The 20,794-nt window shown below is 46.5% G+C and overlaps 1 protein-coding gene across 1 annotated transcript; it reads right to left on the bottom strand.

Moving 5' to 3' along the window:
- Window positions 1–2,859: 2,859 nt before the first annotated feature.
- LOC120999338 (heme-binding protein 2-like) lies at window positions 2,860–20,212 on the bottom strand. The gene is made up of 4 exons (XM_040430205.1): window positions 19,954–20,212; window positions 16,512–16,641; window positions 5,400–5,556; window positions 2,860–3,079 (listed from the first exon to the last, which is right to left on the bottom strand). Exons 1-4 carry the CDS (start codon window positions 20,098–20,100, stop codon window positions 2,860–2,862), a joined length of 654 nt encoding a protein of 217 aa, XP_040286139.1. The 5' UTR covers window positions 20,101–20,212.
- Between the last annotated feature and the right edge of the window lie 582 nt (window positions 20,213–20,794).

The following is a 20,794-nucleotide window of genomic DNA, read 5'->3' as shown; positions in this document are numbered from 1 at the left end:
TTGATGTCTTATTCCCGACCAGCACTTCATCCACAAGGCCGGCATACCTTACAGATTCCGCCAAAGCATCCGCCATAAATGCAGTGGCAGACTTTAGCAGAGGAAGAGAATTTAAGATTTCCTCCCTAGGGGGGGGGGGTCTTGTCTTGGATATGAGTCTCTAGTTTGTTTAACCACAACCCCATGGCCCTCGCCACCGAGGTAGCAGCGATATTGGACTTTAGGTTATACATTGCGGCCTCCCAGGATTTTTTTTTCAACAAGCTGTCCGCCTTCCTGTCCATGGGGTCGCGTAACTGGGAGGCGTCCTCAATGGGTAGAGCTGTCTTTTTATTTACTTTTGCGACCTGAACATCGATCTTAGGTGTTTCTTTAAATATTTTGCACTCATTAGTATCAAATAGAAGCCGATTCCTAAAGGACTTAGGCACCCCCAGGCGTTTCTCAGGATTGGACCATTCGTCGAGAACCATGTCACGTATATTCTCGTTTATAGGAAGAACGCTTTTTTTAATTTGAAGACCTCCTGCAGTACGCAGCCCTGCAGGGTGAGCGAATGTGAGGTCACAGGGGTAGTTAAACCGAGGGTTGCTCTTGGTACATATATATATATATATATATATTATATATACACCCTGGGCAGGCATACAGCAGTGATGGAGGCTGGCACATGGATCCTCGTGGGCACTCTGTGTATAGGGACTAGGCCAGGTGGTAGGTGAGTTGCCCTGGGTGTTGTAGGTCTAGTGTGCCCGTGGCAAGATCCCTTAAAGTTCGTGACACCAGTAACAGTGGCACACCGATTTGTTGTAGGAATAATTGAGGTACACAAAGTTGCAGTGAACCAGAACTTTTTACTGAACAGTCCAACTATATACAGTCTTCAGTTAGTTCCATATGTATAATGTTGAATACAGGCAGGCTTCATACAAATGGCAGGTAAAGTCTTTGCAAGATAGTCCCTCTGATTAACACTTACAGATCAGGCTGTACTTTCCTGAGATGCTGTCTGGCTTTCACCAAGGCCCGTATGCCCTATTGCTGGCTTTATCCTTGGGTAGGGAAACCTTCCTCTGGTATATATCCTCTTGCTGTAAATATCATTATGCCCTTCAGCTTTCTATTTGGCTGGATAAAAGTGGCTCTGCACTGTACTTTTAAAGGTGCTATATATCTTCAGGAGGTAGCTTCTTCCCCTGGTGGCAAGCTAGGAGCCTGGGCTATCTAGCTGCATGTCAGAAGCTGCTCTTCAGCTGCTCTCTAGCTAAAGTGCACACTTGGCTTCTGACCACACTTCCCCTCTCTGAACAGGACCTGACTATATATACACCAGGGGGTTCCCTAGCTCCCTCTACTGCCTAGGAGGAGGAACTACACACCTAACAGGCCTGGTACACAGGAGATAGTATGACAACATACATTAAAATTCTATATAAAATACCATGACCATATTCCACAAGAGGTGGAGAACAACATGACCCAATTGACCCTTGAGTAGTGCCCACCATTATGTAGTGGGACACTACACTCCGAACATTTCGTCCTGTACAGAATGAGACTTCTGGGCTTCTTCCACCCCCATGGTGGCTCTGACGGCCTTTAGCAAGTCTGGCATGCATTCAGAGGGAAAACAAAATGGCGGAGTCAGAGAATTCTGCATCAGAGGAAGCCTCCTCGTCGCCCCAGGGTCTAGAGGACGAAGTGTCTTCAGCTATTCCATCTGAATCTGAGGAAGAGGGGGATGCTATTCTCTGCCTTTTAGCTGGAGGTGGATCTCTAGGTAAAGAAGTAAGCTGAGATCAAGAGGATTTGAGTTTGTGAATCATGGACCTAAATTCTTCAATTAACGAAGGTTGTTCATGCCGTATAACACTTGAAATGCAATCTTTACATAGTCTTATGGTAATCTGGAAGCCGCCTATAGCACGATAGGCACTTAGCGGGCTTCCTAACCTTCTGTGCCTCCTTAGGGACCTAGGAGGGGAGAGTGACCCCAATCAGGCTGATATGAACACAATATATATTGAAAATTACACTTTGCCCCCAAGCCCAAGTGTAGGAGGAGAGAGGAACCCGAGTTCCCTGACCACAAGTGCAAGCAAAGGTGATACAGCAATCGGCGCAGAGGGGGTCTTCTGGAGAGCGGGGTTCTGCTGACATGATGGCATAAGCAATGGATTGTTGCCTCTGCACTTCCATGCGCTGTGCCGATGTTTCCAGGAGACGCGCGCCTTATGTCACTTCCTAGTCTCCTGGAAGAGACGTTGCTGCATAGCGCTAAAGGGCCCGGCTAAAACCCTAGGAGGCCCGGCTGGAGATCGCGTCCAGGTAGCAGGCTCTCGTATCAAACAGAGCGAGGCCTCCGACTTCTCCCCTGCCCAGTGGTAGTACTGGGACACCAAGGTAAGCCAGGTGGTGTCAGGAATTACATCTGTCTTAATCTCCCTGGTTAGGGAGACCTCTCTCTGCCCCTGTAGGGACAGGAAACACTGGTGTTGGAGGGGCATTTAAACCCCCTCTGTTCCTGCCCCTACAGAGGTCAATCTCCTTGTGGCCGTCGTGGTGAGGTGGAAATTAGCAAATAGTGGATTAGTTAGTTAATTTCTCAGAAATTAATCTGCATTGCATCAGTTTACAACAGACTCACTCCCCTCCAATATAAACCAAGAAGAGCCACGTTATATAAATATTTTAATGCAACAAAATGTTACAAAAACAGCACTATTCATGATGACATGCTACATTCAAGACAACGCTTAATATTTACCAGAGGCATTTGTTAGAAGTTTTGCATGTTAGTGTTTGAGTACCATTTAACAACGTCTTGTAAGATATTATAAGATGGTATGGAGATCACATTCAGGGCTGAGGAGCAGAGGAATGATGAAATCCCCTCGGGTGAGAGGACTTTGCCATGTACCACACTTCATTATGACGATTGAAAATTTGAGAAGGAGCATCGTAGCCACCATGTATGAAGTATGTATCATCAAACGGCAGAGCAAGGAGCTCCAGCTTCTCTGCTAGGGCTTTAGCTTGCTCAGCATACATAGTGTTTAGGGCATATCCTCCAAAAGTCCTGAAAAGAATGGAAAGCTTACATGAATATCCAGAAGATATAAATATATAGGCCCTTAATATGCAGACACTCCAGAATTCTGGCTTTAAAAAAAAAGTTGGAAAATTGTGTTTTTGCATTTTAACTCCTCACTCCAGCTTTGAAATATGGTAAGGATGGGCATGTGGTTAGCCATGTTAATGGGTTTCACTACACTTTTTAAAAGTTGCAATCTCACTCAAGTAGGAAAACTGGAGTAGCTTTTCTAGATCAGTGTTGGGGTGCCTTTAGACATTGCGGATTTTGTTGCCTAATTTTCTGTGAAAGGATTTTTTTTTTTTTATAAATCAGTATTCATTTGAACGGGGAGGAGAACACATTCTGCAAGCCCCATTCAGGCAGGTGGAGCAGATTTTCAGTTGTGGGAAATTCTGCAGTGTGTGAAGGCACCCTTAGGCCCCTTTCACACAGGTGAGATTTCTGCGCAGGTGCAAAGCGTGAGGTGAACACATTGGGTCCGGATTCAGTGCGGGTGCATTCATTTCTATGGGGCTGTGCACATGAGCGGTGATTTTCACGCTTCACTTGTGCGTTGCGTGAAAATCGCAAGCAAGTGTGGATGCGGTAAAATAGGGCTGAAGGGGTTAAAATAATTTAACTCACCTTATCCACTTGTTCGTGCAGCCGGCATCTCTTCTGTCTTCATCTGTGAGGAAAAGGACCTTTGATGATGTCACTACGCTCATCACATGATCCATCACTATGGTGATGGATCATGTGATGAACGTAGTGATGTCAAAGGTCCTTTTCACCACAGATGAAGACAGAAGAGATGCCGGCTGCACGAACAAGTGGATTAAGGAGAGTTAATATTTTTTTTTAACCCCTCCAGCCCAATTGTACTATGCATTCTGTATTCAGAATGCAATTTTTTATTATAACCATGTTATAAGGGAAAAAATACTACAATCTACACAACCTTGAACCCAAACTTCTGTGAAGTTCAGGTCTGGGTACCACATTCAGTTTATCATGCGCGTTTAAATCGCATTGCACCCGCGTGATAAAAACTGAACGGAACACAATCGCAGTCAAAACTGACTGCAATTGGGTACCTACTCGTGCGGGTTTGCCGCAACGGGACGCATTCGGACCTAATCTGGACACGCCCGTGTAAAAGAGGCCTTAGATTTAAGAATTTAATCAAGTGTGACACTTGTCCTGAAGTATGACAGACTGTCTGCAGGTATCCCCCCCCCCCCCACACACACAAGGACATCTCATGAACAGAGCCATTAGGACTTGATTGAGCAGACATTTGAAATCGTGGAAGACATTAGGAGGCTTTAAAACAGTTTGTTAGTGTTTTTCTGCACTTTGTCTTTAGTGGCTTTTTGCTCCTGTGTTTTGATATATTTTATGCAGTAGATTTATGGGAAATATGAATAAAATGTGTCCTGTTTCATAACTGTCCTTTTTGGTCTTAAGTGGCATGCTGTAGCTCTTGTCCTTTTTACATAGAATTATTTGTAGGAGAAAAAACAATGTCACAAAGAACATTGAAAATGCATCAACTTTGGAACAACTTTCTTTGCATTTATTAAATGTTTTACACACCAACCTTTATGTGTTGGCCATTGAGGTGTTGTGGCCTAAAGAGGCTCTGTCAGCATAATCAACCCCATTAACCCAGGCATACTGTTTGGGCTCATCATGTTGGGACACAGTTCTGTCCTCATACCGATGTCTAGGCCTCTCAATGAAGGGGGGGGGGGGCGTAGTGCTCAAAGAATTCAGCCCTGCCTCCTGGTGCTCCGACTTTCCCTTTGTATATGACTAACACAAATAACTGATGCCCTTATTTTGTCCATATGCTAAATGACTGTATGAGGAGCCCTACTAGGCAGTATCCTTGGTTTAATAGGGTTGATCATTCTGACAGCCTCTTTAATAGCTTTGTGGGGACGGATATAACTTAAAAGCAGAATATTGGCACATTTTTGGGAGTTTACACTGACAGTATTAGTAAATCTGCACCACTGTTTGCAGAAAAAAAAAAAAAAAATGCAGAAAAGAAACAGCTGAAAGTTATTTTGGCCTTTTAGTACAAAAAATAAAAAGCCAGATAATTCATGTAGAGGCCCTTATGTTACCTGTCAAGTTCAGCCTTTAGTGAGGTCTGAGAAATCAGCCCCATCACTCAGATCGATATGCCTGAATGAACTTTACCTTTTAGGCATAATCAGGTAGTCATGTAATGTGTGCCATAGTTTTAGATGATTTTTTCCCCACATCACTTACAAAATAAAGGGCACCATGATCTCAACTGGTAATCACTTACTTGACATATACAGAAGCTGCAGGACGTGGCTCCAGGTAAACCTCAGGGTCTGTAGGTTTTGCAGGATACTTCACAAAGAAGGACATTGTAGTGTTCTCAGTGGGTGGTTTTAATGGCACGTGTACTATCACAGGTACAGTCATACTCATCTTCAGCCCTATAAAAAAGTAAAAACTGGAATGAGAAATTTTACAGACAAGATAATAGAACATATTGCCTAGAGTCTCCAAAACCCCTCACTGGACAGCCAAATCTACATTTATGGGGTCATTTATCAATGGTGTACAGTAGAACTGGCTTAGTCGTCCAAAGGCTATTGGTTAGTGCATAAAATTAAATCAATTTGAGGATACAGTAGTAATTACACTGGTCGTCTGGTTTATAAGTAGCACCGTTTAAAGTTAAGCATGGAAAAAGGTATTGAGGTAAGTCTTTGAGGGAGCACTGAAAAAAAAAAAAAAAAGTTTTCCTTTACACCAGTTTAATAAATCTACTTCAAGTGAAGCTTGATTGCAAGGATAGATTATATCTGGGGAAATTAGTATTACACTCACTGGTAGTCATCTCCATGAGAGCACATTGTAAGAACTAAAGTGAAATAAACACTTATGGAGGGACCACAGCACCAAGGACCTTGCGTCCAAAGGCCATGTCCTCATTGGCGAAAACATCAAGCCTAATAAGGTTTAGTGAAGGTATGAGCCCTCTTCCAAGTGGCCGCCCTGCATATTTGTTCTGAGGTATTACACATCATTTTGCTTTGGAGGACGAGTCACCCTTCCAGTGTTTTAACCAGATGGCTCTACAAGCCGAATTAGAAAGGGCAGAAGCCCTAACAGAAAATTTAAAGAGTCAACAGAAGCATCCGCAAGGAAATCAATAGCATTAAATTTGGTTGGAAAGGAGGAAAGCAACTCATCTCTAGGGGTTCCCTCCTTAATATGATCTTTTAATTCTTTCATCCATATCTTCAGGGATCTTGCAATAGAGGTGGCCACCATGGCAGGTCTAAAGGCACCTGCCATAGTCTCCCAGCTCTTTTTCAAATAAATCTCAGCCCTTCTATGGGATCTTTCAAGGAACCAAAAGGAGTCCTCAAAGGGAGGGCTGCTTTTCTGGAAATTTTGGGGCATCCAATTTTGGGGCTCTGTCCCAATAGGCCAAAACATCCTCAAAACTGGTATTGATGTTTTAAGGCAGAGGGAATAATTTTTTTTTTTTTTTTTTATCTGGTCTGCTCCACTCTTGAGAACAGTGGCAATATTTTCATGGACATCAAAACCCTTAATCTTTCTAGGGCCCAGACCTTCAAACATGGAGTCTCTAACAGACTGTGGCTCTTTACAATCATACAACCCCATGGTGGTTCTCACTACTCTAAATAAGGAGCTAATATTTTGGCTTTCCCGCTACATGATCATTAAAAGTTCCTGGTCGCTGGAGGGGGGGGGGGAATAGAAGCGGCTACAGAGGTGCTGGGGAGATTCTCCAGGAGGCTATTAACCGACTCCCTCACTTTATCCTGGATCATCTGCTTTAGGCTTGTCATAAGAGATGGGCCTCATCCTCTAGTAGCTTGCCTACGCAGACTTCAAATAGGTTTTCCCCAGCCTGAGGGTAACTTTCTTACAAATAGCACACCCCGTCTTTAGATCTGGAAACCTAAATATGAAGATAGCCTTATAAGAAACTTAAGCTATAGAGATTTTGGGGTATACACACCCCACTTCCAGTCTACAGCATTGTGCCTCCTCCTGCTGCCAAAACTGGAAGTGACGACAGATGTCGGCAGCCGAACATGGCCACAGAGGTCAGCGCGTCCAGGAGACCTGTAAAACCTCCCGATGGAGAAGGGAGGGGAGCATCAGAGGTCCAGGCTCTGCAGCGGCTTCCTGAGAAGCCCTATGCCGCTGGGTAGACCCTCAAATACTCACATGGGGCGCCTGCAGCTCTCCTTGGTGTGGTTGTGAATCCAAACTGTCCCTTAGGACAGGAAACCGAACTGGCGTGAGGGAGGCAGGCGCACTGAGGGGAGGATGCTCGCTCGGCCGCTCCTTCCTCAGTGCGCCTGGTGTAGATGTGATGTCACCGGCGCATTGAGGAAGGAGCGGCCGAGCGAGCGTCCTCCTCTCAGTGTTCCTGCGCCGACTGAAGACAGGTACGGCGCAGGCGCCAGATTTTGAATGCAGACAGGGCCAGCAGAGAACGAGCGTGTTCGCTGGCCCTGTCAATCAACATGAGGGGGCATGTTTATGAGAGGAGGATGCGGCTGCTTCCAGCAAGTAGACGCCCTACTTGCTGGTAGACAGGTAATTTGCATATAAGTCAGTTTTTTTTTTTTTTTTTTTATTATCTACTGAACGAAAATGATTAACATTATCTGATATATAGCAGTATAGGGATTATAAGTAGCAACAAAAAAAAAAAAAAAAATTTAGTGGGGTGACAGAAGCCCTTTAATGGGAGCAGAAGACAGGGGCGGTCCTTCACACTGCATGTCTGCATTAGGCTTCAGAGTGAGGAGTTGTGTCTCAGTAATCTAATCGATTGGCTGGCAGGAAGCTGCTGGCTACAGCAAGTGTGTAAGGGAAGGTAGTTTTGGCCTCAGAACTGGCAGAGGAGCCATCTTGAGATTCTCATGTTGTAGGGTTCAAGACAGCCGTAACTAAAGGGAAAACAAGGAAAATGGTGGTATGGGAAGAAACTAAAGATTGCTTTATGCATAATGCTGCTGCAACAGTAACATATGCTAAATAGATTTTTTTTTATATGAAAAACATGACAGTTGGCCTTTAAAGATGTCAATGCCTCGTTTCTCCCCGATGCTGGATGAAATCCACCGCTGTGGAATTGTCCAAGTGGGCTAGCACATGACCATTCCTTGCCTGAGCTTATGTTGCTTCGAGACCTTCCCATATTGCCTGAAGTTCCCTGTAATTGGACGACATCCTCCTCTGAGGTTCAGACCAAGTCCCTTGGAAGGAATCCATGGCTGTAAGGGCATCCCAGCCCGAGGAATTGGCATCTGTCAATGGAAAAATGCTTTCCTGACTCCAGAATACCCCAGTCTGCAGATTGTTGTCTGAGACACCACTGTAAAGAGATCCTTGCTTCTCTGATAAGAGACATCTTCTGGTCCAGGGTGGACAAAGACCTGTTCCATATATGACAAGAGGAGTCCTAGCATCTTCATGCCCTCTGAGCAAATGGGTTTCTTCAGGAATTGCTGGATTCTGAATCTTTAAGGGAGGCAAAAAGGATTTCTGGAGGACGGAATCTAGAAAAATGCCTAAAAATACCCTCTGGTTGTCTGGAAGGAGGTTGTATTTTTCCCAATTGACTATCCTGCCCAGAGCCTGAAGATAGGCTAGAACTACCTGAAGATGGCAAGATCAGTATCTTCTGCTATGACCAAAAGATCGTCCAGATACCGAACTCTCAGTATCCCTTTCGACTTAGTGAGGCCACTACCTCTGCCATGATCCTGGAGAAGATGAAGGGAAGGGGGGGGGGGGGGGGGGGGGGGGCTGAAGAGATTCCAGAAGTCAGACAGTTGAAATGATAATAAATCCTTCTAACTGTACTGCAAATCTAGGTATTTTCTGGATTGGGACGTGAAAATAAGCATCCTTAAGATCCATTGTGGCCATCATTTCTTGATCAGCTTTACTGCAGACCTTAATGTTTCCAGTTAAATCTGCTATAGGTGATCTATTTGTTTAGGGGCTTCAGATTTATTATAGTTCTGAATCTTCCGTTTTGTTTCTGTACTAGAAATGGGCAATAGTGACCACTTCCCATTTCCCTGCTGGGAACACATTCTGTCCAACAGCATAAGAGAACTATAATGCAGGGGCGTAACTACCATAGCGGCAGACAATGCGACTGCTATGGGGCCAGGGCAAGAGGGGGCCCAGTCTTAGTTGGATTATCTCTTCTACTGGAGGTGAAAACTTGGTCAGGACTCTACAGTCTAAAGCATGGGTGTCAAACATGCGGCCCGCAATGAATATCTTTGCGGCCCGGCAGTCTAGTATCTCTGAACATGAGCGCGCTGCTATCGGCGCGCTCATGTTCTCTCAGCAGCACGGGGAGAAGGAAGCTGTCCTCCCTCCCCCCTGTGCTGCTGCCGCTGCCACCAATGAGAAGAGAGGGGGGAGGAGGGGCGGGCGCACTGCGCCACCAATGAGGAGAGAGGGGCGGAGGAGGGGCGGGCGCACTGAGCCACCAATGATAGGACGGACTATTCCCATTTCCCACACAGAGCGGCGCCCAGCGATGTCTCAGCACTCACCATTAGTCCTGGGCGCCGCTCCGTTCGCCCGCAGTGCCCCATTACTGTCTCCTCTCCTGCTCCACATGCTGCTGATTACTATCGGAGCGATGGGAGGAGACATCAGCTTCACTAGTGGGCGTTCCTTCCCCCTGCGCTGCGATTGGACAGCGCTACAGCCAGGAAGAAGGAACGCCCACTAGTGAAGCTGATGTCTCCTCCCATCGCTCCGATAGTAATCAGCAGCATGTGGAGCAGGAGAGGAGACAGTAATGGAGCACTGCAGGCGAACGGAGCGGCGAACAGAACTAATGGTGAGTGCTGAGACATCGCTGGGCGCCGCTCTGTGTGGCCTGATAGTAAGAGTCAGTCTTTAACACAATACAGGAGGCGGGTGCCGGCAGCAGAATCGCATTGCCGGCACCCTGCCGCTGACAGGGAGCTGCGATCAGAGGCAGTTAACCCCTTAGGTGCCGCACCTGAGGGGTTAACTGCTGATCTGCCAGTACCAGCCTCCTGTATAAAGGGGAAATTTATCATTGGTGGTGCAGTGTGCCCCCCTCAACCCCCCATCCCATTAAAATCATTGGTGGCACAGTGCGCCAGCCCCTCTCAACCCCCCCAGTATTAAAATCATTGGTGGCAGTGGCCACAGGGACCTCTCCCCTCCCCCTCATTGGTGGTGCAGTGGCAGCTTCTGATCGGAGCCCCAGCTGTGTAAGCCTGGGCTCCGATCAGTTACCATGGCAGCCAGGACGCTACAGAAGCCCTGGTTGCCATGGTAACATCCCTGAAGTCCTATTCACCCTAATAGAGCTGAATAGGACAAGGGATGAAAGATCCCAGGTTCTCGCCCCTAAGGCTACTTTCACACTTGCGTTCAGAGCGGATCCGTCTGAGACGGATCCGCTCATATAATGCAGACGGTGGATCCGTTCAGAACGGATCCGTCTGCATTATATTGTAAAAAAATTTTTTTTTTTTGATGCGGCCCACATAAACTTAATTTTTTTTTTTTTTGGCCCATGTTAGCCTTTGAGTTTGACATGCTTGGTCTAAAGAAACAACTTTTAGCAAATGAGGCAGTGGAAAAATTTTAATTCCTACACGTAAACCCGATTTGGATGTAAATACCCTCAAATTAAAGCTGACAGTCTGCAGTTAAAGCACATCTTGTTAGTTTCATTTCAAATCCATTGTGGTGGTGTATAGAGCCAAAAATGTTAGAATTGTGTCGATGTCCCAATATTTATGGACCTGACTGTATATCACACACTAGTGTTATAAAGAACACTGGCATGGGTTTGGAAGTTTCCACATTATAGGCCAGATGTCAAACTCCTACACCAGAATATTTTATCTTCAAGATACAGAATTCAAACTTACCAATGTTTAGGTTAGTAAAAAATTGGGACACTGGGAATCCCTCACCTGGGAATGCCCAACTATTAGCCCCCACCCATTTTCTGCTCAAGACAACCTTAATTTGCTAGGACCATCTCTGAAAATCAGGGACAGTTCCTGCAAATTCAGGACAGTTGGCAGCTCTGAGTTTCTCTCTAATGTACTATATGATTAGAGTTGAGCGAACACCTGGATGTTCGGGTTCGAGAAGTTCAGCCGAACTTCCCGGAAATGTTCGGGTTCCGAACCGAACCCCATTGAAGTCAATGGGGACCCGAACTTTTCTACACTAAAAAGGCTGTAAAACAGCCCAGGAAAGAGCTAGAGGGCTGCAAAAGGCAGCAACATGTAGGTAAATCCCCTGCAAACAAATGTGGATAGAGAAATGAATTAATATATAAAAATAAACCAATATCAATTGGAGAGAGGTCCCATAGCAGAGAATCTGGCTTCACGTCAGCAGAGAATCAGTCTTCATGCCATAGCAGAGAATCTGGCTTCACGTCACCCACCACTGGAACAGGCCACTGTCACACATTTAGGCCCTGGCACCCAGACAGGAGAGGTTCATTTAACTTTGGGTTGCCCCGCAATATAATGGTAAAATAAAAATAGGATTGAATGAGGAAGTGCCCTTGAGTACAATAATATATGGTTAAGGGGAGGTAGTTAATATCTAATCTGCACAAGGAATGGACAGGTCCTGTGGGATCCATGCCTGGTTCATTTTTATGAACGTCAGCTTGTCCACATTGGCTGTAGACAGGCGGCTGCGTTTGTCTGTAATGACGCCCCCTGCCGTGCTGAATACACGTTCAGACAAAACGCTGGCCGCCGGGCAGGCCAGCACCTCCAAGGCATAAAAGGCTAGCTCTGGCCACGTGGACAATTTGGAGACCCAGAAGTTGAATGGGGCCGAACCATCAGTCAGTACGTGGAGGGGTGTGCACAGGTACTGTTCCACCATGTTAGTGAAATGTTGCCTCCTGCTAACACGTTCCGTATCAGGTGGTGGTGCAGTTAGCTGTGGCGTGGTGACAAAACTTTTCCACATCTCTGCCATGCTAACCCTGCCCTCAGAGGAGCTGGCCATGACACAGCTGCGTTGGCGACCTCTTGCTCCTCCTCTGCCTTCGCCTTCCACTGGTTCCCCTGTGACATTTGGGAATGCTCTCAGTAGCGCGTCTACCAATGTGTGCTTGTACTCACGCATCTTCCTATCACGCTCCAGTGTAGGAAGTAAGGTGGGCACATTGTCTTTGTACCAGGGATCCAGCAGGGTGGCAACCCAGTAGTCCGCACACGTTAAAATGTGGGCAACTCTGCTGTCGTTGCGCAGGCACTGCAGCATGTAGTCGCTCATGTGTGCCAAGCTGTCCTCTGTGGGAGGCGTATCGTCATCGTCCTGTGTTTCCCCCCAGCCACGCACCAGTCATGGGCCCGAGCTGCTTTGGGTGCCACCCCGCTGTGAACATGCTTCATCCTCATCATCCTCGTCCTCCAGTAGTGGGCCCTGTCTGGCCACATTTGTACCTGGCCTCTGGTGTTGCAAAAAACCTCCCTCTGAGTCACTTCGAAGAGACTGGCCTGAAAGTGCTAAAAATGACCCCTCTTCCTCCTGGGCCACCTCCTCTTCCATCATCGCCCTAAGTGTTTTCTCAAGGAGACATAGAAGTGGTATTGTAACGCTGATAACGGCGTCATCGCCACTGGCCATGTTGGTGGAGTACTCGAAACAGCGCAACAGGGCACACAGGTCTCGCATGGAGGCCCAGTCATTGGTGGTGAAGTGGTGCTGTTCCGCAGTGCGACTGACCCGTGCGTGCTGCAGCTGAAACTCCACTATGGCCTGCTGCTGCTCGCACAGTCTGTCCAGCATGTGCAAGGTGGAGTTCCACCTGGTGGGCACGTCGCATATGAGGCGGTGAGCGGGAAGGCCGAAGTTACGCTGTAGCGCAGACAGGCGTGCAGCAGCAGGGTGTGAACGCCGGAAGCGCGAACAGACGGCCCGCACTTTATGCAGCAGCTTTGACATGTCGGGGTAGTTGCGAATGAACTTCTGCACCACCAAATTCAGCACATGCGCCAGGCAAGGGATGTGCGTCAAACCGGCTAGTCCCAGAGCTGCAACGAGATTTCGCCCATTATCGCACACCACCAGGTCGGGCTTGAGGCTCACCGGCAGCAACCACTCGTCGGTCTGTTGTTCTATACCCCGCCACAACTCCTGTGCGGTGTGGGGCCTGTCCCCCAAACATATGAGTTTCAGAACGGCCTGCTGACGTTTACCCCGGGCTGTGCTGAAGTTGGTGGTGAAGGTGTGTGGCTGACTGGATGAGCAGGTGGAGGAGGAGACAGGAGACAAAGAATGTTGCCCTGCGATCCTTGGCGGCGGAAGGACGTGCGCCAAACAGCTCTCCGCCTGGGGCCCAGCCGCCACTACATTTACCCAGTGTGCAGTTAGGGAGATATAGCGTCCCTGGCCGTGCTTACTGGTCCACGTATCTGTGGTTAGGTGGACCTTGCCACAGATGGCGTTGCGCAGTGCACACCTGATTTTATCGGACACTTGTTTGTGCAGGGAAGGCACGGCTCTCTTGGAGAAGTAGTGCCGGCTGGGAACAACATACTGTGGGACAGCAAGCGACATGAGCTGTTTGAAGCTGTCTGTGTCCACCAGCCTAAATGACAGCATTTCATAGGCCAGTAGTTTAGAAATGCTGGCATTCAGGGCCAGGGATCGAGGGTGGCTAGGTGGGAATTTACGCTTTCTCTCAAATGTTTGTGAGATGGAGAGCTGAACGCTGCCGTGTGACATGGTTGAGATGCTTGGTGATGCAGGTGGTGGTACATCCCATGTTTGCTGGGCAGTAGGTGCCAACGTTCCTCCAGAGGCGGAGGAAGAGGCCGAGGCAGCAGCAGAAGAGGCCGAGGTGGCAGCAGCAGAAGAGGTAGCAGGGGGGAGCCCGAGTGACTTCCTTGTTTTTAAGGCGTTTACTCCACTGCAGTTCATGCTTTGCATGCAGGTGCCTGGTCATGCAGGTTGTGCTAAGGTTCAGAACGTTAATGCCTCGCTTCAGGCTCTGATGGCACAGCGTGCAAACCACTCAGGTCTTGTCGTCAGCACATTGTTTGAAGAACTGCCATGCCAGGGAACTCCTTGAAGCTGCCTTTGGGGTGCTCGGTCCCAGATGGTGGCGGTCAGTAGCAGGCGGAGTCTCTTAGCGGCGGGTGTTCTGATTTTGCCCACTGCTCCCTCTTTGTCTTTTGCTACGCTGTTGGCTCGGTCTCACCACTGCCTCTTCCTCCGAACTGTGAAAGTCAGTGGCACGACCTTCATTCCATGTGGGGTCTAGGACCTCATCGTCCCCTGCATCGTCTTCCACCCAGTCTTGATCCCTGACCTCCTGTTCAGTCTGCACACTGCAGAAAGACGCAGCAGTTGGCACCTGTGTTTCGTCAGAGACTTGCTGAGGTGGTATTCCCATGTCCTCATCATCAGGAAAAATAAGTGGTTGTGCGTTAGTGCATTCTATCTCTTCCACCCCTAGGGAAGGGCTAGGTGGATGCCCTTGGGAAACCCTGGCAGCAGAGTCTTCAAACAGCATAAGAGACTGCTGCATAACTTGAGGCTCAGACAGTTTCCCCGATATGCATGGGGGTGATGTGACAGACTGATGGGCTTGGTTTTCATGCGCCATCTGTGCGCTTTCTGCAGAAGACTGGGTGGGAGATAATGTGAACGTGCTGGATGCACTGTCGGCCACCCAATTGACTAATGCCTGTACCTGCTCAGGCCTTACCATCCTTAGAACGGCATTGGGCCCCACCAAATATCCCTGTAAATTCTGGCGGCTACTGGGACCTAAGGTAGTTGGTACACTAGGACGTGAGGCTGTGGCAGAACGGCCACGTCCTCTCCCAGCACCAGAGGGTCCACCAACACGACCATGTCTGCACCCCTTACTAGTTGTTTTCCTCATTGTTACCGTTCACCACAATAAGAAAATTTGGGCCAATGTATTGAATTAAAATTCAGGCCTTTTTTTTTTTACAGACACCTAACACTGTCTGGCTATCTATTTAGATACCGTATTACACTAATACAGGCACACAAGTAATGACAGATTTGGTTCAATATAAATGTGAGGCCTATTTTTTACGCGCTGTGTGACAGGTATACCTTTAATCACAGAATTAGACTTGTATCTGCACTGTATCGTGTGTGTTAAGTTTTTCAGAATGACACTATCAGCACCTTCAATCTAAGATATCCTTTTTGGGATAGATTTAAAGTAGGCCTGATATAGCAGAAACTACTAATTTTGAGAATGGCAAATTTGGGAATAGTTTTTCAACCCAGAACAAAAACTGCTTTTACGGTCACTAAATATAACTTGACCAGCTAAAACAGTACTGATTTGGAGGAATAGAAATGTCAGGCCTATTTTTTAGGCGCTGGGTGACAGGCTCAACTTGCCCCTGATGTAGTATATGGCCAAAAAATAACCACACTATTGATTGTTAAATGCACTTGGTGATAGCTTGTGCTGGCGCACCACAAGCCACAAAATGGCCGCCGATCACCCCAGAAAAAAGTGATATAAAAACGCTCTGGGCAGCCTAAAAAAAGTGAGCAATTGAATAGCAGCACTTTAATGATCCACAGCTGGAGATCGATCACTGAATTAAGTCTTTTGGAGGAGTTAATCACTGCCTAATCTCGCCCTAACGTCGCAGCAGCAACCTCTCCCTACACTTGTATCAGCAGAGTGATGTGCAGCGCTACGTGACCCAAGCTTATATAGAGGCTGGGTCACATGCTGCACTGGCCAATCACAGCCATGCCAATAGTAGGCAAGGCTGTGATGGCCTCTTGGGGCAAGTAGTATGACGCTTGTTGATTGGCTGCTTTGCAGCCTTTCAAAAAGCGCCAAACACCAAACTTTTACGAAAATGTTCGGGTCTGTGTCACGGACACCCCAAAATTCGGTACGAACCCGAACTATACAGTTAGGGTTCGCTCATCCCTATATATGATAGTTTGACATTAGGAAGTCTAGAACGCTCTATTAATACCTTAAAGCATTGGATGCCTTTATTCTTTTAATGGTTTCTGACCATTAGGGTACCTTCAGATGTGGCAGAAAATGCCTCAACTGAACATAAGATCCATTCCCCTCAATGAAGCTTGGAGAAATCCATGTGCTCGCTGCATCATTCAAGAGAATTTTCAGTCGCTGAATTTTCTGCTACAAAATCTGCCGCGTGTGAAGGCACCCTTATTGTTCTGGTGCCATGTCAAGTCAGAATTGTTAGCATTTACTTATTATATCTGGCAGGATTTCAGTCATTTTAATGGCAAGCATAGCGCTGCAGAACACAAAGCCTTACAATATGGATGTGAGCAGAGTCTACTATAAAAGACAACCTACCATAAGCATTGTTCCCATTGATATACATAAACAGGCGGTTGAAACTAATCACCATCCCGATGCCAAAAATGTCCTGTTTTAGGGAAGTTGTTACCCAAAGAGTTTCTTCATACTGACGAAGTTCAAAGTCCTGAAAATGTAAGAGTTCAGTTAAAAGACAATTAATCCGCTGTCAGAAACTAGGTTGACCAGTTAGATTCTTTAAGTTTCCTTTAGCAACTTTGATGTGCTTAGATTGACCAGTAAGAGTCTCCTATTGAGCTCCTCTCCTGCTCCCCGTCCTATTCACTGAATCTAGATCTGAGCAGTGATTACAGACTGCCTGCTCACTGAAGTATCAGATAACAGCAGTCTATGGAGAGGGGATGGGGGAGAATGGAAGAGGGGCTGCTGGAGACAGAGGGACTGAGACTACTGCTGGTGTACAAGGGATACACACTGTCTTAAAGGGCATCTGTCAGCAGATTTGCACACATTTGACAGTGCCAGGCAGTGTAACCACCACACCTGGACCTGTCACTCAAAGTCCAGAGGGTGCGGCAGTTAGAGAAAGCAGAGCCTCTAGCTGTAATGGCAACGCCCCCCCCCCCCATTGCTCCTAGAGGCTCATTTGCATATATTAAGATGTCATATGTGCCTGCAATGCTGAGAACAATGAATATGGGACTCACTTTTAACAGGTTCCCTACTCAATGGCGGACACGCCGTGTCGACACGTTATACATTGTACACATACATAAACACACCCCAACTAAAGAGCTAAACTATCAACAGTGTGATGGAAGTGAACATCTCCACCTGCTGCCAGAGCACTGGATCAGGACTCAGCCGGTAACGCGGTTTTCTGATCCAGTTGTAATTTAAATAACCGGAGGGAACTGGCTGAATCCCATGCCTGCATGGGACCAATGAAGATGCCTTTGCAGTATGCAGCCCTGCAGGGTGAGGTCACAGGGGTAGTTTTTATATACCCTGGGCAGGCGTATAGCAGTGATGGAGAGGCTGGCACATGGATCCTCTGGGGCATTGTGTATAGGGACCAGGCCAGGTGGTAGATGAGGTGCCCTGGGTGTTGTAGGTTTAGTGTGCCTGTGGCAAGATCCCTTAAAGTTCGTGATGCCAGTGCCGATAACAGTGGAACACCGATTTGTTGTAGGAATAACTGAGGTACACAAAGTTACAGTAAACCAGAACTTCCTTTTACTGAACAGTCCAACTATATACAGTCTTCAGTTAGTTCCATATGTATAATGTTGAATACAGGCAGGCAAAGTCTTTGCAAGATACTCAGAGGGAATAACACTTACAGATCAGGCTGTACTTTCCTCAGATCCTGTCTGGCTTTCACCAAGGCCTGTATGCCCTATTGCTGGCTTTATCCTTGGGTAGGGAAACCTTCCTCTGGTATATATTCTCTTGCTGTAAATATCCTTCTGCCCTTCAGCTTTCTATTTGGCTGGATAAAAGTGCCTCAGGTTTGGGTACATTCACAGGGAAAATGGCTGGTTTCATAAGAGTGACAGTCTATGGTGTGTTCAATTATTTATTTATTTTTAATAAAGGGACAAGGAATACTGACTCAAATAAACTAGACATGTCCTATTTTGTCTGTTTTCACACTCCAGATACAATTAAAGGTGGCCAATTTCTCAGAAAAACATCCATAAAAAAAAGTTTTAGTGGATTGCTTTGAATGTACCCGTAATCCTTCGCCAACATCAGTCGTACATGTACAGCAGATGTCGGGCCTTTAAAGATAACGCCTGCTCCGGAGCGAGTGCTATGGCTGCTGGGTGCCTGCTCCTACATACAGCAGACACCTGCTGGTCATGTCTGGAGTCATGCCGTCTGGACATTTAACCCCTCAGATACTGTGGTCAAATGCGACCATCGTGCCTGAAAGGGCTAAGACCCAGAAGCATGTGATTCCAGGTAAGGAACGTCTCCCCCTGGTGGAGATCAGGGAAGGCGTTCAGTTATAGTAATGAGCCCGAGCCTATACTAGGCTTCCAGGCTCATTACTTGTAGATTACAGTTCAGGCCAGCAGGTGGCAGCACTGAACTATAGCAATTTCTGTATAGAATGGAGCAAATTCCATTATTCTGTACAAGTTGCAATCTGATGACTGCAAGTTTGAGGGCCAATTGGGGACCTACAGTAACAAAAAAGTATTATGTTCATGTCACCCTCTTCCCCCTAAACAAAAAGAATAAAAAACTTCATTGGCATTGCCAAGTGTGAAACACCCGTACTATGAATTAGAAAGTGTCAGTGAATAGCATAATAGGAGGGGAAAAATATAAAGGGTTTGGAAATTCTCTAGGCTAGATGCCAGAGGCAGTTTTTTAGGCAGGCACTGCTACTTTGCATAGTGAGGAGAAGCCCGCTAGATCACCGCCAGTAAACAGACCTTGCGCTGTACAATGCAAGGAAATGCTCTAATACTCCACCCCTATATAGTAAGAGTACAGCTTATATCTGGGCTCAGCCCTGAACGCAGACAACCCCTTTAACCCTTGCTGGTGCTGCACAAAATGGGAGATTTCCAACAAAATTCAGTACAAAAAAAAAAAAAAACACAAATGTAATTTGCATCATGTGCAGGTTCTCATATGGATAGAGAAATATTTGAGGCAGGAGCAATAAAGGTCTCAAATTACTACCATAGACCTAAGGCCTCTTGCACACAAATGTTTTTTCCCCGTTTACGTAACCATTCATTCCAATGGATCCAGAAAAAAAAAAAAAAAAAAAAAAAAAAAAAAAAAATTATAAATAATGAAGGTATGCCTTCCATTTCCCTTCAAAGATAGAACAGGTCCTATTATTGTCCACATAACAGACAAGGATAGTGCTGTTCCAGTCTGCAAAAAACAAAACACACATCATCCGTATTTTTTGCAGACCGCAAAATACTGAAAGCCATTCAGTCGTGTGCAGGAGGCCTAATAGAGACCATCAGTCAGCTTTCTCTAACGCCTGGATTGCAGACCTGCTAGGGATGGGAGAACTTGTGGTCCACATTCAGGTTATCTAAGAACACCGTCATGGATTCCGCTATCACAGATCATAAGTGACAGCCCATGGTAGTGGAATCCATAATGGTTTTCTTAGATAATCAAAACCTTCTAAACACAAGTTCTCTCATCCCTAATACACAACCACATTGGAGGAGGTGAAGCTCCACCGTATTAACAAGGACATTTCCCACCCCAGTCATGCAGTAGTGACCACCATGCTTTCCCAGTTATATAGACTACGACAACAGGATTATTATTTTTTTTACCAATCAACAGAAGAGAAAGTCATTTTATAACATTAGGTAGAAATAGTGACTAATAAGTGAATCCACGACTGGAAGACAGAAGACATGACGGCTGCAGTGCTGAACAAATAGTAAATCATGAAATCCGCCCCAGAACACCCCTCCCCCACACTTACATCATATTGTTCCACCAGCTGGTACTTTGGACAGTCATAATGGTGACAAAATGGAGGCAACTGGTTCTGACTGGAGACATCAGAAGCTTGTACTGCAATCCCCAGTACAGAGAGCAGCCCCAGCAGAAGTCTTCTCCTCACCTCCATGTCTGGATGTGTCTGAGGGGAGCTCAGCTGCTGATATAGGAGGTGGATATGGGTGGAGCAGAGAACGTTCCCAATCAGCAAGGTAAAGCCTGGAGTTATGTCCGATCACCCTCACCTGGAGACAAGGATGTGTGGAGGGTTTTATAACTCATTGGGGGTCATTCATCATGCTTGTCTGGTTATTTTAGAGTGCGATCAGACAGGCAGAATGGATTAGTCTGTCGCTATTTTGCTTAGTATTTATAAGGCCTCATCCGCACGACCGTATGTATTTTGCGGTCTGCAATAAACGGATCCGCAAGAAATATGGATGACGTCCGTGTGCATTCCGTATTTTGCGGAACGGAACATCTGGCCCCTAATAGAATAGTACTGTCCTTGTCCGTTATACAATAATAGGACATATTATATTTTTTGGCGGAACGGAAATACAGACATACGGAAACAGAATGCACACGGAGTAACTTCCATTTTTTTTGCAGACCCCTTGAAATGAATGGTTGCGTATACGGTCCGCAAAAAAAAACGGGACGGACACAGAAAGAAAATACGTTTGTGTGCATGAGGCCTAAACAGTATCACTGCAGGTGATGAATTAGGAGTTGCGTCTTTGTATTCGTCAGGGTGAAGGTGGATTGGGACACATTTATCAAGTTCGCCTGTTTTTAGCCCAAAATATCAGACTGGTGTATTT

The sequence above is a fragment of the Bufo bufo genome, chromosome 4 (genome assembly GCF_905171765.1).
Source record: "Bufo bufo chromosome 4, aBufBuf1.1, whole genome shotgun sequence".
In the NCBI taxonomy this organism is placed as follows: Eukaryota; Metazoa; Chordata; class Amphibia; order Anura; family Bufonidae; genus Bufo; species Bufo bufo.
This window is presented reverse-complemented; position numbering and strand designations above follow the sequence as displayed.

Bases quoted from the DNA above. Each gene is read 5' to 3' on its own strand.
- LOC120999338 (XM_040430205.1), bottom strand. From the start codon at position 20,100: ATGGAGGTGAGGAGAAGACTTCTGCTGGGGCTGCTCTCTGTACTGGGG. The intron at 16,642-19,953 runs GTAAGTGTGGGG...TTACATTTTCAG, and splicing joins AGCTGGTGGAACAATATGAT to GACTTTGAACTTCGTCAGTA. The intron at 5,557-16,511 runs GTAGGTTGTCTT...ACTTTTTTATAG, and splicing joins CAATGGGAACAATGCTTATG to GGCTGAAGATGAGTATGACT.